The sequence below is a fragment of the Ostrea edulis genome, chromosome 5 (genome assembly GCF_947568905.1).
Source record: "Ostrea edulis chromosome 5, xbOstEdul1.1, whole genome shotgun sequence".
NCBI classification, from domain to species: domain Eukaryota; kingdom Metazoa; phylum Mollusca; class Bivalvia; order Ostreida; family Ostreidae; genus Ostrea; species Ostrea edulis.
In genome coordinates, this window is record NC_079168.1 from 60680680 (window position 1) to 60695408 (window position 14729).

Sequence of the window (14729 nt, forward strand, 5' to 3'; positions counted from 1 at the left end):
CAATCTTGTAAATAGACACAAAATGCAAAACTTTTACAGACATTCATTACAATGTCCAATTTACAGTAAATGCTCTACCAAGCACTTATCTTTACTCCTCATGGAAGTATTAACTGTTTTGAAGAAGAAGAAGAGGAGACTCTAGACGAATTGTGCCACAACATATACTAGAATTGGTGTAAATCAAATGTGGATTCTAAAAACTTCTGAAGCACCATAGACATATAACAGAGGGACCGCTGACTTCTTTCGAGATTCTCGGATTTTCCCCCCATTGCGTCAGAGTCCGAGTGTTCCGAACGAGCTCGATGTTAAAATTTTCGCAGCGCCCTCACCGGGAGTCATGGTAAATAAACAAATATAATGGCGGATTGAAGTTTTACTATATTTTGGGCAATGGATGGTAAGCATTGCTGCGTGATCGGCTGCCACAACTCAAATGAAAAGACGAAAAAAAGTTAACGCGCATCAGTTATTTTTCTTTCCCCCAGGACAAAGAATGGCGATCAAAATTGATAGCACCTGTCAATCGCAGTGATAGATTTTTTAATCCGAACACTATTCGAAGCATATTTGTTCGGTGCATTTTGAGGAAAAGAATTTATTGTTTCACGGTAAGTTATTTCAATAAATTACATATACATATTTGAATTGAACAATATATTTATGTTTTTTAATGAAAACTATAAATTTTGAAGGCAAAGGTTTCAAACTAATTCCTGGGAGTTTGCCCACATTATATATGCCAAAGAAAACTATAGAAACACCCTGTCCTCCGCCCAGACATCCACCGGTATATGAGCTAAAGATTGGTTTCTCTTTCAGTTTAGACATTTGCAAATTTGAAAAATAAAGCTGATTTATTTATTCACAAGTTATGAGAAAATGATTTGTCAAAAGATGTTGAACTCTTTGAAATTAATTAATCATTAAAAACAAGATGTGTTTGTGAAACACAAATGCCCCCGATAATGGCCAATTCCGAAGATGGCCAAGATCTTGTTACCAGTAGAAAGATCTTGTCAAAAGAAATGCTCATGTACAATATGAAAGCTCTAATATTTACCATTTAGAAATTATGACCAATATAAAAAAAATTAAAGTAGGTCAAATGTCAAGGTCAAAAGGTTCAATACCAACGGAAAGATCTTGTAACAAGGATTACTCATGTGAAATATCAAAGCTCTATCTCTTACTGTTCAAAAGTTATTAGCAAGGTTAAAGTTTTCAAAATGTAGGTCAAACTCCAAGGTCAAGGTCACAGGATCAAAAATGTTGGTACCCACGGAAAGGTCTTGTCACAAGGAATACTCAAGTGAAATATCAAAGCTCTATCACTTACTGTTCAAAAGTTATTAGCAAGGTTAAAGTTTTCAAAAAGTAGGTCAAACTCCAAGGTCAAGGTCACGGGGTCAAAAATGTTGGTACCCACGGAAAGGTCTTGTCACAAGGAATATTCATGTGAAATATCAAAGCTCTATCTCTTATTGTTCAAAAGTTATTAGCAAGGTTAAAATTTCAGACAGAATGACAGACAGGACAAAAACAATTATGCCCCCCGATCTTCGATCTCGGGGGCATAAAAATGGGGGGGGGGGGGGGGTTGGTGTTGGTTAAAAATATTTGAAAAAGGGTACAATATATGATAAATGCTCATTTAGAGAATTATGACAAACATCTTATGGCAGATCATTTTTATAGAGGTAAACAATCCTGTTTACCAATGAAATTAATGGATTTTTTAAAACTTTATTTTACTGTTACATTTTCATTGTTTTCACTTTACTTTACAAGTTACATATCATTGTATTGTGTTTGTTTTAATCATCAAAATATTATACTATTGATAATTTATGAGTAACTCAATTTTGATGGATTTCTTTTTATATAGTCAGACTTGTTGTAATGTTTTAAAAACTCTCAAAATGATAATTTGTAATTTATATCATTTATACAACAAATTTTGACCAACTTTGATTCCTTTTAAAGAGCAATAAGTATTGCTTGCCATAAAAAGCATTTAGAATTACTATGTATTTTCATACTCATTTTGTGATCTTTATATTTCATAGACGAAACGTCCATCACCACCTGTCCCTGAGAGAGTGACCTATTTATCTCTGTCTGATCTGCAGAAAAGTATTCATGTTAAGGACCTTCATGGCTGGAGTATTCTGAAGACAGATGACAACATCCTTGTTAGCTCACCTGAACCGAAGGTTCAAGTGAGCTTTTCTGATCGCTTTTTGTCCGTCGTCTGTCTGTCTGTCTGTCCGTCCGTCTGTCTGTTAAACTTTTCACATTTTCGACTTCTTCTGCAGAACCACTGGGCCAATTTCAACCAAACATGGCCAAAAGCATCCTTGGATGAAGGGCTTTCAAGTTTGTTCAAATGAAGGGCCATGTCTCTTTCAAAGGGGAGATAATCACAAAAATGCAAAAATAGGGTCGGGTCATTTAAAAATCTTCTTCTCAAGAACCACTGGGCCAGAAGAGCTGAAAGCTTCCTGACATATTGCAGATTCAAGTTTGTTCAAATCATGGCCACCGGTGGTAGGATGGGGCCACAGTTTTACATACAAATATATAGGGAAAAACTTAAAAAAAAATCTTCTTCTCAAGAACCACTAAGCCAGAAAAGCTGAGATTTACATGAAAGCTTCCTGACATAATGCAGATTCAAGTTTGTTCAAATCATGGGCTCCAGGGGTTGGATGGGGCCACAATAGGGGATCAAAGTTTTACATACAAATATATAGGAAAAATCTTCTTCTCAAGAACCGCTGAGTCAGAAAAGCTGATTTTTACATGAAAACTTTCTGACATAGTGCAGATTCAAGTTTGTTCAAATCATGGCCCCCGGGGATAGGATGGGACCCCAAGGGGGGATCAAAGTTTTGCACACAAATATATAGGGAAAAACTTTAAAAATCTTCTTCTCAAGAACCACTAAGCCAGAAAAGCTGATTTTTACATGAAAACTTTCTGACATAGTGCAGATTCAAGTTTGTTCAAATCATGGCCCCCGGGGGTAGGATGGGGCCCCAAGGGGGGGGGATCAAAGTTTTACATACAAATATATAGGGAAAAACTTTAAAAATCTTCTTCTCAAGAACCACTAAGCCAGAAAAGCTGAGATTTACATGAAAGCTTCCTGACATAATGCAGATTCAAGTTTGTTCAACTCATGGGCCCCGGGGGTTGGATGGGGCCACAATAGGGGATCAAAGTTTTACATACAAATATATAGGAAAAATCTTCTTCTCAAGAACCACTGAGCCAGAAAAGCTGATTTTTACATGAAAACTTTCTGACATAGTGCAGATTCAAGTTTGTTCAAATCATGGCCCCCGGGGGTAGGATGGTGCCACAAGGGGGATCAAAGTTTTACATACAAATATATAGTTAAAATCTTTTTCTCAATAACCACTGAGTCAGAAAAGCTGATATTTACAAGAAAACTTTCTGACATAGTGCAGATTCAAGTTTGTTTAAATCATGGCCCCCGTATCAAATCATATACAAATATATAGTTAAAATCTTTTTTCTCAAGAACCATTGGGCCAAAGAAGTTGACATTTACATGAAAGCTTTCTGACATAGTGTAGATTCAAGTTTGCAAAGGGTAGTTTGGGCCATAATAGGGACTAAGGTTTTACATGCAAATATATATGGAAAGTCTTCAGATATGGGCCAAGGTGACTCAGGTGAGCGATGTGGCCCATGGGCCTCTTGTTTTTGGAATGTATCAAGATCACTGGAAAAGACAATCACAGTAGATATTAACTTAAATGTCATTGTCCGATTTGGGGGTAAAAACAAGTTGATAAACAATTAATCCAAATTACCAACACTAGTAACATGAAATATATTTATTTTCTAGGAATGCAATGTATGAATAGTAATATCCAGCAAATGGATTGTATATTGTATGAACATTTTACATCACATGATTTAATTTACTTTAACTTACATTGAATTATTTTAATACAGAGGTACTTGTGAAGAATAAGGAAACAAATTTAAGCAAGATTTCCATCAGTAAATTCCTCCAAGAAATTGACAACATCAGAAAGTGCGCAGGGTTACCTGATGGTAGTTATAAGGAAAAGTGTTTCAGATTTGTTTCTACTGTTGTGAGGAATGTTAAACCTAAAGTGGAAACTGTTGTTAGGTAAAATTTATTCAATATTGGATAAGAAATTGAAAATTAAAGCATGTGGTGATCTATATGCTGATTTTAAATGACAGATTATATACATGTACATGTATTATTAATAGATCTCAAAGATGTTCTGGAGGTTTGATCTCAGATGAATCCACACCCGTCTGCTCAACCTGTACTAGTTTACGTGGGAGCGGTAGTGATGGAAAATCATTTACTATGCAGATCACAGTTCACCCCAAAACACCACTCTCTCGCCTGTCCAAAGAGGACTTGATTAAGGAAGTCAAGGCATCTAGATATAGCTTCAGAGAGATTCAAGCTCAAGTACAATCCCTGACAAATGGTACTTATAAACCTGTCTATCTTAATTGTTAAGGGGAAAATATTACATATACGGATTTCAAAACATTATGATAATTTGCAATTAGCTTCATTACTTAATTTAATACTTCAAGTGTTAGTTTAGTGCTCAATTGGTCAGTGTCTGTTGTCATTTTAACAATTGAACATTTTACTACGTATTCTTTTCAAATTGGGTATGAAGCATCTTTGGGACAGGGGGATATTAATTGTAAGTGTCAGGATTCCTGCATCCCTGGTGCCATAGGGGTGCATGGGGCAATAATTGACCAGTAGTAAAAAATCTTTTTTTTCTACGATCACACAATCTTTAAGAAAAATCAAATGCATTAATGTGGAGCAGAAATGCCTCTTCCAAATTGTGAATTTCATGATCCCAGTGGTAAGGGTTTTAATTGTAGGGTGGTGCCAAAATTATACTGAATATTGTCTTGATTTAGCTTACATGTATGCAGATTACAGTATATGTGTTTAATAAAAAAATTTAAACCTTTAATGAAATTTCTTCTTTTGTTCATTTAATGTAGGTATGACGGAAACAGTAACAAATGAAGTGGGAGAGGGACTTTATTTTTCAATAGAAAACAATCCTCCAGAGGACAACTTTTTGGAATTGATTTGGAAGGAGCAGAAAAAGGCATTTCAGTCCAATCCAAAGGGTATGAGGTGGCATCCCATGATGATACGATTTGCCATTTTCTTGCAGTATCAAAGTCCTCGAGCATATGAGGCCATTAGAGAATCTGGTGTTTTAAAACTACCAAACAAATCAACATTGAAGGACTATACCAATGTTATAACACCAGCAACTGGCTTTCAACCACATATGTTTGAGGTATGTTTTGAGCTAGTAGAGCTGACACTAAATCAATGATTTGGGTTATTTTCACTTGATTTATTTGAAATATGATTTATTCTCATATTTATTTTACAAATTAAAAGTATAAGAACTCAATTAGATCACCGATTTTTGAAGGAATATTTTGTAAACAGGGGACATTTGATTTATTTTCTAATATGAGATACAGTCAACATATATACTTTACAGGAACTAAGAAAGATCGCAGCAGACCTTCCCTCCGAGAAGAGATTTGTTGCTCTCCTTCATGACGAAAATAAAATAAAGTCCGACCTGGTGTATGACAGACGGAGTGGCCAAGTCATCGGATTCACAAATCCAAATACTTGGACATTCAACGAGGTAAATATCATACATAATATTTAAATGTATATAAAGTACGGGTATAAGTTGAAAGTAAGATATGGGGAAAAAATCTTAATTTTTTTTTCATCTTCTCCTAATACATATTTAAATTCATTTCCATTCTTCCTTTCATTGAATTTTTTTGTATATTGTAGGATGAGTCAATGAAAATTGCAACCCATGTGCTGGTTTTCATGGTTGTTGACATTAATTCCCACATAAAAATGAGTATTGGCCATTTTCCTACCAGAACTTCCACTGCCGACGAATTATATCCTCTCTTTTGGAGTGCTGTGGCATACTTAGAAATGACATGTGAACTGAAAGTATGGAATTTTGCATATTTGTACTTTGATTTAAATAAGACTATCAATTTAAATACCAGACCAATATAATAACTATTAGCTGAAGATCATTGCTGCAATAATGATACAGTTTATATTTCATTAGTTTTCATCCCACTAAAAATGTGTCTCATAATACACCAGATATCTAAGGATGATTTATTTTTTATCATATTCAGGTCATAACATCAACTAGTGATAAAGCCTCTGCCAATCAGAGGTTGTATCGAATACACAAAGTAGGAAATGAACCAGTTGTCTTCAAAACAAAGAATGTATTCACTGAGGAGGACAGATATATTTATTTTATCTCTGATGCTCCCCACCTTGTGAAGACAATAAGAAACAATGTCTACAGATCAAAGACAGGTGGATCAAGGTACGTCTGGGTAAGTAGAAAGACCTTTTAAGTGCTTAAACATCATACAAGTTTTTGAATGTCCACACAATTTACCTACATGCAGTTGTGCATTTATGTCCTGTGTATACATTTTTAAACAGAATAATGGTCGGTTCATTCTGTGGTTTCATGTGATGGATATTTATAATGATGACACAAGGGGCCAGTTGTACAGAACAAAACTAACCCATGATCATGTGTACCTGACACCATCTTCCACCATGTCTGTCAAACTGGCAGTTCAGGTAATGATTCAATATAGTAAAGTGCACATCATTTAATAAATATATTTGAGTTTTAAAACTTTTTAGAAGTATGCAAATGTAAGATGTCCATTACATATTTTAAAAAGAAATCCCCAAACAAATATTTCCTAAGCATTTGCATAATGACAATTGAAAATACATGTACATGCATAATGTCTTGGTTTTGAATTCAAAATTGTTATATTCATGCGCAAAACGTATGGAAAAAACCCAAATTGAAGGCAGATACAAGTTATCAATGTTTCCATTTTCATACTGTAATCTGTACAATTTTGTTATTAGGTTTTAAGTAACTCTGTGGCACAGGTCATGCGTGCTTATTATGGCCCAGAGGTGTCAGAGACAGCTAGGTTGTTCAGTTTGGTGAACTGATTTTTTGATTGCCTGAATGTGCGGTCATTGAGGGAGTCTGTGTTCCAGAGAAAACCAGATGTAGCACCCTACACTTCACAAAATGACCCAAGATTTCAGGTAATAATAACTCAATCAGTGGAAGTTACTGCCAGAAATAGGAAGGGACTTTGAATAATGCATTTATATTGATAATACAGTGATCCCCCGCTATATTGCCCCCCGTTATAATGCCACCCCCGCATATCGCCAAAAAACTTTAAAGTCCTGTTTTCCTCACTATGTGAAACCTCCTTATATTGTCATCCCCCGCATACCGCCAACCTATTTACAGGTACGATTTGGTCAATTACCATAATTTTTTTTTTTATTGTTTTTATCATTTTCAACAAATACATATACACCTTTTACTCACACTCTCATACAGATTAAAGAAAGCGATATAGACAATTACGTGTATATTCTAGTACTTATTGTTCAAAAAAAGAAGAAGAAATGCTGTTATCATTAATTGAAAAGACATTTCCAGTTAGACCATTTCTTTTTGTAAAATATTTGTTCTGTAAATTTTTCTTCCAAAATGTAGTAATCATATAAACATTTCAAAACATCATCAAAAACAATATTGACATTCTTTCTTGAATATTGGAATATGTATCTCTTTACTAAGAGGATTATAAAGTTTAAAACCATGTGTTCTTTTTCTGGAAAACCAAAAATAACAGTTTGTACACTAAATCCCATTCTTTTACCAGATTTTTGAAAAATCCAATCTGATAATTTTGTCCATAGTGTAGAGACAGAGGGACAATAAAAAAAGATATGCTTAATTGTTTCTGGTTCTAGTGCACATATTGAACAAAGTGGAGAGTTTTTAATTTTTGATACATGTAGGAGTTTGTTAGTACCCAATATTCTATGAATGATTCTATAGTTGAACCATATCAGTCCTGAATCCTTTGTTACAGATTTGATGTTTGTATATACATGTTTCCAATTTAAATCTAATTGCAAATTTAAATCATTATCCCATTTGTTTTCACAAATAGGTCGATGCTGTGATTTTGATATTAAATAGTCATAAATATTCCTAGAACCTATTTTGTATTTGCATAGAATTTTAATGAATTCAGGTTGATATGGTTGAAAAGTTGTATCATGTATAAGTAGTTTGATATTAGGCCATGAGTGCATAATAGCTTGTTTTAATCCCTCATATGTAGTAAATGGAATCTGAATTGAGTAATCATTTGTGATACTCTGGTAGCTGATAAAGTTACATGTACCATGCTTATCTAATAAATCAGATATTATATGAAACCCCTTGTCATATAATTGCTTGCAAAATATGTATTTATTTTGAATCTTTATTTTATCATTATACCACAGGGGTTCCAAAAAAATGTGAAAATCATTCATTTCAAAACTTTCCAAAAATTCTGCAAAGTAAAATAAAGTTTCTTTCCAAAAAGAGTTTCTAGTGGAATTTGCTTTTTGTTTACAGTAAACAGGTCCAAAATGACACAATTTTGTAATGTTACAACCAGTAATTTCAGAAAATAAGCTTATCCAGCTACATGTAGAATTAGTTGTAAAGAGTCTCCTAAACCAAGTTAGTTTGAGAGGCTTGATAAATGTTTCTATATTGGTCATTCTACACCCACCATTTTCAAAATCTAATTCTAGTGTTTTTCTAGAAATTTTCTCCATTTTGTTCCCCCATATAAATTTGTAAAAAGCTTTTATAAGTTGCTTTATCCACTGTAAACTTGGTTTGGGAAGCGAAATGAACAAGTGCGTAAATTTTGATAGAAACAAACTTTTCACCACTGTAATTTTTCCTATGGGAGAAATATTTCTTTTTGACCATTGGTTTATTTCTTTCTGGATAGCTGTAAGCCTGTTATCAAAATTAAGCTTTTCCATGTTCTTAAGGTTTACAGTATATGTAATGCCTAAAACTGTGAATGGTCCTGTTGTCCATTGTAATCCAGTATCACTACAAAAAGTATCTTTAGTATTGATCTTAGAACCAATCCAAATTGATTTGGTTTTGGAAATATTGGGTTTTAAACTTGAAAATTTTGAAAATTGAAAGAGGAGATCAAGAGCACTTTTTAGACTTTTTTCTGATCCATCCAAAAATAAAACTGTGTCATCTGCATATTGTATTAAACAAATTCTTTCTTTATTTATTTTAATGCCCCTGATGTTTTTGTTTTGTCGTATCATATGGCCTAAAATTTCGACACAAAGGTTGAATAAATAAGGAGATATTGGATCACCTTGACGACAACCCCTGCCAATTTAAATTTTTTTTGAAAAAACACCATTTTGAATAACACATAATTTGGCCTTATTGTATAACACTGATACCCATTTGATAAGATCATGACCGAAATTAAAAATTTTTAAGGTTTCGTACATACATTTCCATGATATAGAGTCAAATGCTTTTTCAAAATCCACAAGTAAAAGCATACCTGGGATGTGTTTTTCATGTACAGAATCTATTACATCATAAATAAGTCGCGTATTTTCCGCAATAAACCTATCTTTGAGGAAGCCCTTTTGATTGTCATGTATTAGAAAATCAAGAACATTTTTTATTCTATTTGCTATACATGCAGAAGCAATTTTGTACGTTACATTAAGAAGTGATATTGGTCGCCAATTTGGAAGTAATTCCCTGGGTTTGTCTCCTTTTGGTAATATAGATATAATGCCTTGTTTCTGTGTTACAGACAGTTCTCCCACATTAAATCCAAAGTTTATTGACCTAATTAAAAAACATCCAAGATCTTTCCAAAAAAATTTGAAAAATTCTGCTGTGAATCCGTCACTTCCAGGACTTTTACCATTAGACATATTTTTAAGTGCTAAGAGGGCTTCTTCATTGTTTATATATCCCTCTAATGTTTTTGACATGTTGTCATCAAGTATTCCAACATCATTCTTATCAATAATGGTATCAATGTTTACATCATGTAATTTATTATCATAACCTTTTGCGTATTGTAAACATTGTGTCTACACAAGAAAGAATATTGTTGACCATACATGTAGTTTCCAGTAGTACAAGCACGCACACATCTTTCACACAAAGACAAACACAAAAACACAAAAAACATAAATGTCATGTTCATTCCTGAATGGTTCCCAAGCTAGCCAAGTTTTTACCTCACGAGTTCAGTTGAAAAGTATCACCGGAAATGCATGTCACAAAGTAAATAAAGAACCGGCACTGAATGGATTTACTTTTTTCGTAGCTTTTTATCGATATCGTCAAATAAGTCAAACTTGATTCTGCGATTACCGCACTGTCCATATACCGATCCATTGAAGTACCAAGCTGAATTCATTCGTTCGTCCTTTAAGAGTTTGGAAATCAGTTCAGAGTTGTCTTTTGTCACATCATCTGTTACCTTGACTTTGTTCCTCAGCGCTTTGATACTTGATCTTTTCCTCATCACTCTGGCTTTTGTTTCTGCGTTACGTAGTTTGATGAGAATGGGTCGTGGACGATCTTTTTGCCCCGGGATCCTATGTATCGCTACCAAATCCTTTTCCTCTATCTCCGTCCCCACTTCTAACAGAACTTCATTTAGGACCTGGAGGAGATCTTCTCCTTTGTTTTCATGAAATCCATGGAATTTGATATTATTTTTCCTAGAATATTGCTCATTATAATTTGCTTTTGAAACTGCTGTTTTTGTCATCATTACATTTTCCTCTAGCTTGTTATACAGATCGTTGATAACATCATCGTGATCTCCGATATCTCTAGCTAATCGCTTGTTTTCATTCCTCAATTTCTCATTCTCTTCTCTTAATTTCGTGACTTCTTCATACAGTTTCTTTTCAATTGTTTCTTGGTGATTTTGAAATAGTTCTTCTACTACACCTTTGATTATTGATTTGATGTCATTTACTTTGATAGTTCTTTTTAGCTCGTTGTTGATCTCACTGAGTTGTGCTTGTATTGAATCCATTGTGCATGTAGTTTTTTCTGCGGGCGTGAATTTTGGGGAGCTTTCTGAGACAATGGTTTCTTTAGACTGTTTTTTTGCATTAGCTGATTTTGGAGTAGCATTGTTATGAGTGGTTACACCTCCGGTGGGCATTTTGAAATATTTGTCTAGTGTATTCATATACCCTGATATATCGAGTGCTAGAGATGTACTCACGCCAGTAACGTTCGCTTCGAATTCTTCTTCCAACAGAAAATATCACTTCTCCAATGTACCATGCACAGAATTTGCTACTACAAATGCTCCAAACATTCGTTGATATGTTCACAATAATTTATAGTCCGGTAGACACACACAAACTCGTTAACTTGGCCGGCCGGTCGCACCTCTCACTCAGCGTGTCCACCCATGAACGGAGCCATTTTTGGAATCCGTCAATTACCATTATAATCACCCCCGCTAATTATCGCCAATCAACGGCAGGACAATTTCAGTGAGCAGGCTTAGGCAATTATCCGCTATTAGTCCCCAAGGTATCAAAGTTTGGAGCAGATTATAAGTTATGTAAATTATAATCAACTGAGTTCAAAAACGCAGTATTGTTTTTGAAATCGGAGTATGGCGGATACACCGAAGTCTAAGCGTGTTGGACATAAAACAAAAACTGGAAATCATTAAATACCCCTACCATTACTAGTCATTTATGACCACTGGACGCTGGGATTATCCAGGCATTCAAAGCACGATGTAGTAGATAAAATGTGTTTGATTTCTTATGACACCTGTACACATACCCCCTCCCCCGATATAATGCCAAAATTGCCGAGGTACAATTTTGACATTATAACGGGGGATCACTGTATATGTATCAATTTTGCAGTTCCTCAAGGATGAAGTCTTAGAATATTTCAATCAGTGGCTCATTTCTGTGAGGTCCCGACCAGGCTATAAGAAGACGGAGCAGAACAAAATGTTCATTTCATATCAAACTCATGAGGGCATTATCATGACAGGTAAGTTATAGGATTAGTTTAATAATGTTACACTATTACATGTAGTTGCGCACATAACCTAATCTATGTGCAATTATCTATTTCAGTGAAATCCTTCATTCAGATACCTGCTTCAACAGGGGGTGCCATATGTTTTGAGCAATGTCTTCTGTCAGGACCCCCTTGAAGAGCACTTTGGTCGCCACAGAGGATTGGGTGCTCGTCATGACAACCCAACAATTCACCAGTTCGGGTATTTTGCAATTCTTATTTTTAACTTTCTAATATGTAATTGAGATAAAAGTTAAAATCAATGTTAAATAGTCAATTTATTTGCATAGTGCTTTTTGTTTACTAGCAGTTTCTTGTAAATATTATAAAAAGTTATTGTTGAACTTTGACATACCTACTATTTATTTTACAGTTACCAAGAAAACCAACTTCGAATTCAGAGAAGCTTAGCCTTCAACTTTGTGCCCAAAGGAAACACTGCAAGAAGGGCAGGAGAAAAAAGACCCATTGTCATAAAAAACAGTCCCTTAAAATATAACTAAAAGAAGCTTACTTAACAAAGTTGTATATATATATATCCAATTCTGTATTTGAAAATCAATGTTAATTATGTCTCCCCTCTTCTGGGGGAAGACATTGTTTTTGTACTTTCTGTCCGTCTGTCTGAAAATCTTGAAAATGCTTCTCCTCCTGTATGACTTGTTAGATACACTTGAAAATCTGTGCAATGCTTCATTGTCATTTGTAGATGTGCACATTGTCGGAAAATGAGGATCCAATCATTTTCGAAAAAGTTATGGTGGATCTAAGATGGGTGGAGGGTTAAAAATAGCTTGTGAAACTTCTTGTATATATGTTTACATTATTTTGACCCAAGTGTTCAGTAATTTCTTCAATTTACAGTGGATCAAAGAAAACTGTTTTATAGCTCATTATTTTTATTTAATATACAACATTGGTCACATCGATGTTGAATGCAGTACATTAAAGGGGGTGGGTAGGTGTAATTTGGAGCACTTTTAAATTGGGGAACAAAAACAAATCATAATATCTGGTCAACATATACATGTAGTGCTTTTGCTTGTTAGCAGTTTTTGTATATTAGTAGTTGTTACTGTTGAACTTTGAAACATTTGCTGTTTTGTTTTGTTTTCTGTTTTATAGTTACCAAGAAAACCAACTTCAGTTCAGAGGAGCTTAGCCTTCAACTTTGTGCCCAAAGAAAATACTGCAGAAAGGACGGGAGAAAAAAAGACTCATTGTTATAACAAACAGTCCATGAAAACTTAGCTGTAATAAACACACTGACAAAATTGCATGATTATTTTTGAATTTGAAAATCAATGTTAATCAGTCAATACATTTGCGTAGAGCTTTTTGCTTGCTAGCAGATTTTGTTCTTGAGTAGTAATTTTCCATGAGTTGTCTGCACCTAGCATGACATCTTACTCTGAAATATTGATAGCATTGTGAAAAATAATTTCTCTTGCATTACCACATCTGATTCTGAATGATAAGTGCAATCATAGAACACGGACATAGCGTCATTTTCTCGACAAATTGTATTGGTGAACTGTTGAAGTGTTGGAACTGACACTGCTGTGCATGAATTTCTAAACACAAGTTCTAAAACTACAAAGAAATTTATCGCTTCAGAAGAGGATTGTGTTAGACCACCTCTGGATTTTATGGAAATTAATTTAGTGTTTCCGTCTGTGTCAATGAGTTTGCTCATATATTTTTTGACATCAAAAGAAGAGGACAATTTTTGTTTGCATCGAAACAATACGAAGCCTGCAATGTATGCAATAATATCTCTCTCCCCAATTCTCAGGACATTTTTTGTGTCTAATTTTACAGAAGAATTCGAAGATGGTGTATTCTCTCTAATAATTTCTTCAGCTGTTCTAATCGATATGAAAGCTGACAATTGTTGCTTGTTTACAACATTTTGAAGTTTCTGCACTACATCTGGCTGTATGAGATGGAAATTATGCCAGGCCTTTTCCTTGGCTGCACTAGAGAATACTTCTACCTTCATGATGGTGTCTAACTGCTGAAGAGCTGGAACCAAGTCAGCAGCTGTAAAGGACAGTTGTTATGTTAATTTCATACAATAACAACAAAGTTTTAACATATGAGTTTATAACTGTTTGACATTTCCATGAATTATTTGTAAAATTACATCCATATTGTATATAAATCATATAAGTATAACAAGAAAGATTTTAGTGTTTTTAATTATTTCATCTTGTAAAAAAGATACAGACTTGTCATTTCCTGAATGTTATTATTCACATTCCCTTGGACCAGACTATGTAGATCATTCAAATTTGTAACCATTCCTCATCATGAAGTATAAAAATAGAATTTTCTTTTGCAAACTTAACACAAAAGTAAACAAGAAAGAAAATCCATAAAAATGGTACAGTAAAATAGTCTATAATGATCCAATGTCATGTATTCAAATGCCAGTCCTATGGTCTGATATTATACACTTATTGCACGATAGTAAGGAAGATAGTCTTATTTTTTCCCGGTATAATAAACAAATTTATTGCATGAATGTTTAGGAGAAATGGAGATTTATGGGTGAATAAATCTTCATTTCTCCTAAACATTCATGCAATAAATTGTTTATTATACTGAAACAAAGTAAGA

General features: G+C 34.2%; 1 protein-coding gene across 3 annotated transcripts; it reads left to right on the forward strand.

Annotated features, from left to right (window-relative positions):
- The first annotated feature begins 375 nt into the window (after positions 1 to 375).
- On the forward strand, positions 376 to 14292 carry LOC125652376 (uncharacterized). Of its 3 annotated transcripts, none has more exons than XM_056165006.1 (13): positions 379 to 793; positions 2073 to 4174; positions 4282 to 4511; positions 5056 to 5363; positions 5577 to 5729; positions 5888 to 6058; positions 6256 to 6465; positions 6578 to 6721; positions 7025 to 7213; positions 11945 to 12077; positions 12164 to 12309; positions 12481 to 12629; positions 12817 to 14292. In XM_056165006.1, the coding sequence occupies exons 3-9, from the start codon at positions 4385 to 4387 to the stop codon at positions 7112 to 7114; spliced, it is 1203 nt and encodes a 400-aa protein (XP_056020981.1). In that variant the 5' UTR covers positions 379 to 793; positions 2073 to 4174; positions 4282 to 4384; the 3' UTR covers positions 7115 to 7213; positions 11945 to 12077; positions 12164 to 12309; positions 12481 to 12629; positions 12817 to 14292. The 3 variants fall into 3 exon arrangements, with proteins under 3 accessions (XP_056020982.1, XP_056020981.1, XP_056020980.1); XM_056165005.1 differs by having other exon boundaries at positions 2073 to 2147; positions 3994 to 4174; positions 12481 to 14292; XM_056165007.1 differs by lacking the exons at positions 11945 to 12077; positions 12164 to 12309; positions 12481 to 12629; positions 12817 to 14292 and having other exon boundaries at positions 376 to 793; positions 6256 to 6455; positions 7025 to 7164.
- The last annotated feature ends 437 nt before the right edge of the window (positions 14293 to 14729 follow it).

Bases quoted from the DNA above. Each gene is read 5' to 3' on its own strand.
- LOC125652376 (XM_056165006.1), top strand. From the start codon at position 4,385: ATGCAGATCACAGTTCACCCCAAAACACCACTCTCTCGCCTGTCCAAA. The intron at 4,512-5,055 runs GTACTTATAAAC...CATTTAATGTAG, and splicing joins AGTACAATCCCTGACAAATG to GTATGACGGAAACAGTAACA. The intron at 6,059-6,255 runs GTATGGAATTTT...TATCATATTCAG, and splicing joins AAATGACATGTGAACTGAAA to GTCATAACATCAACTAGTGA.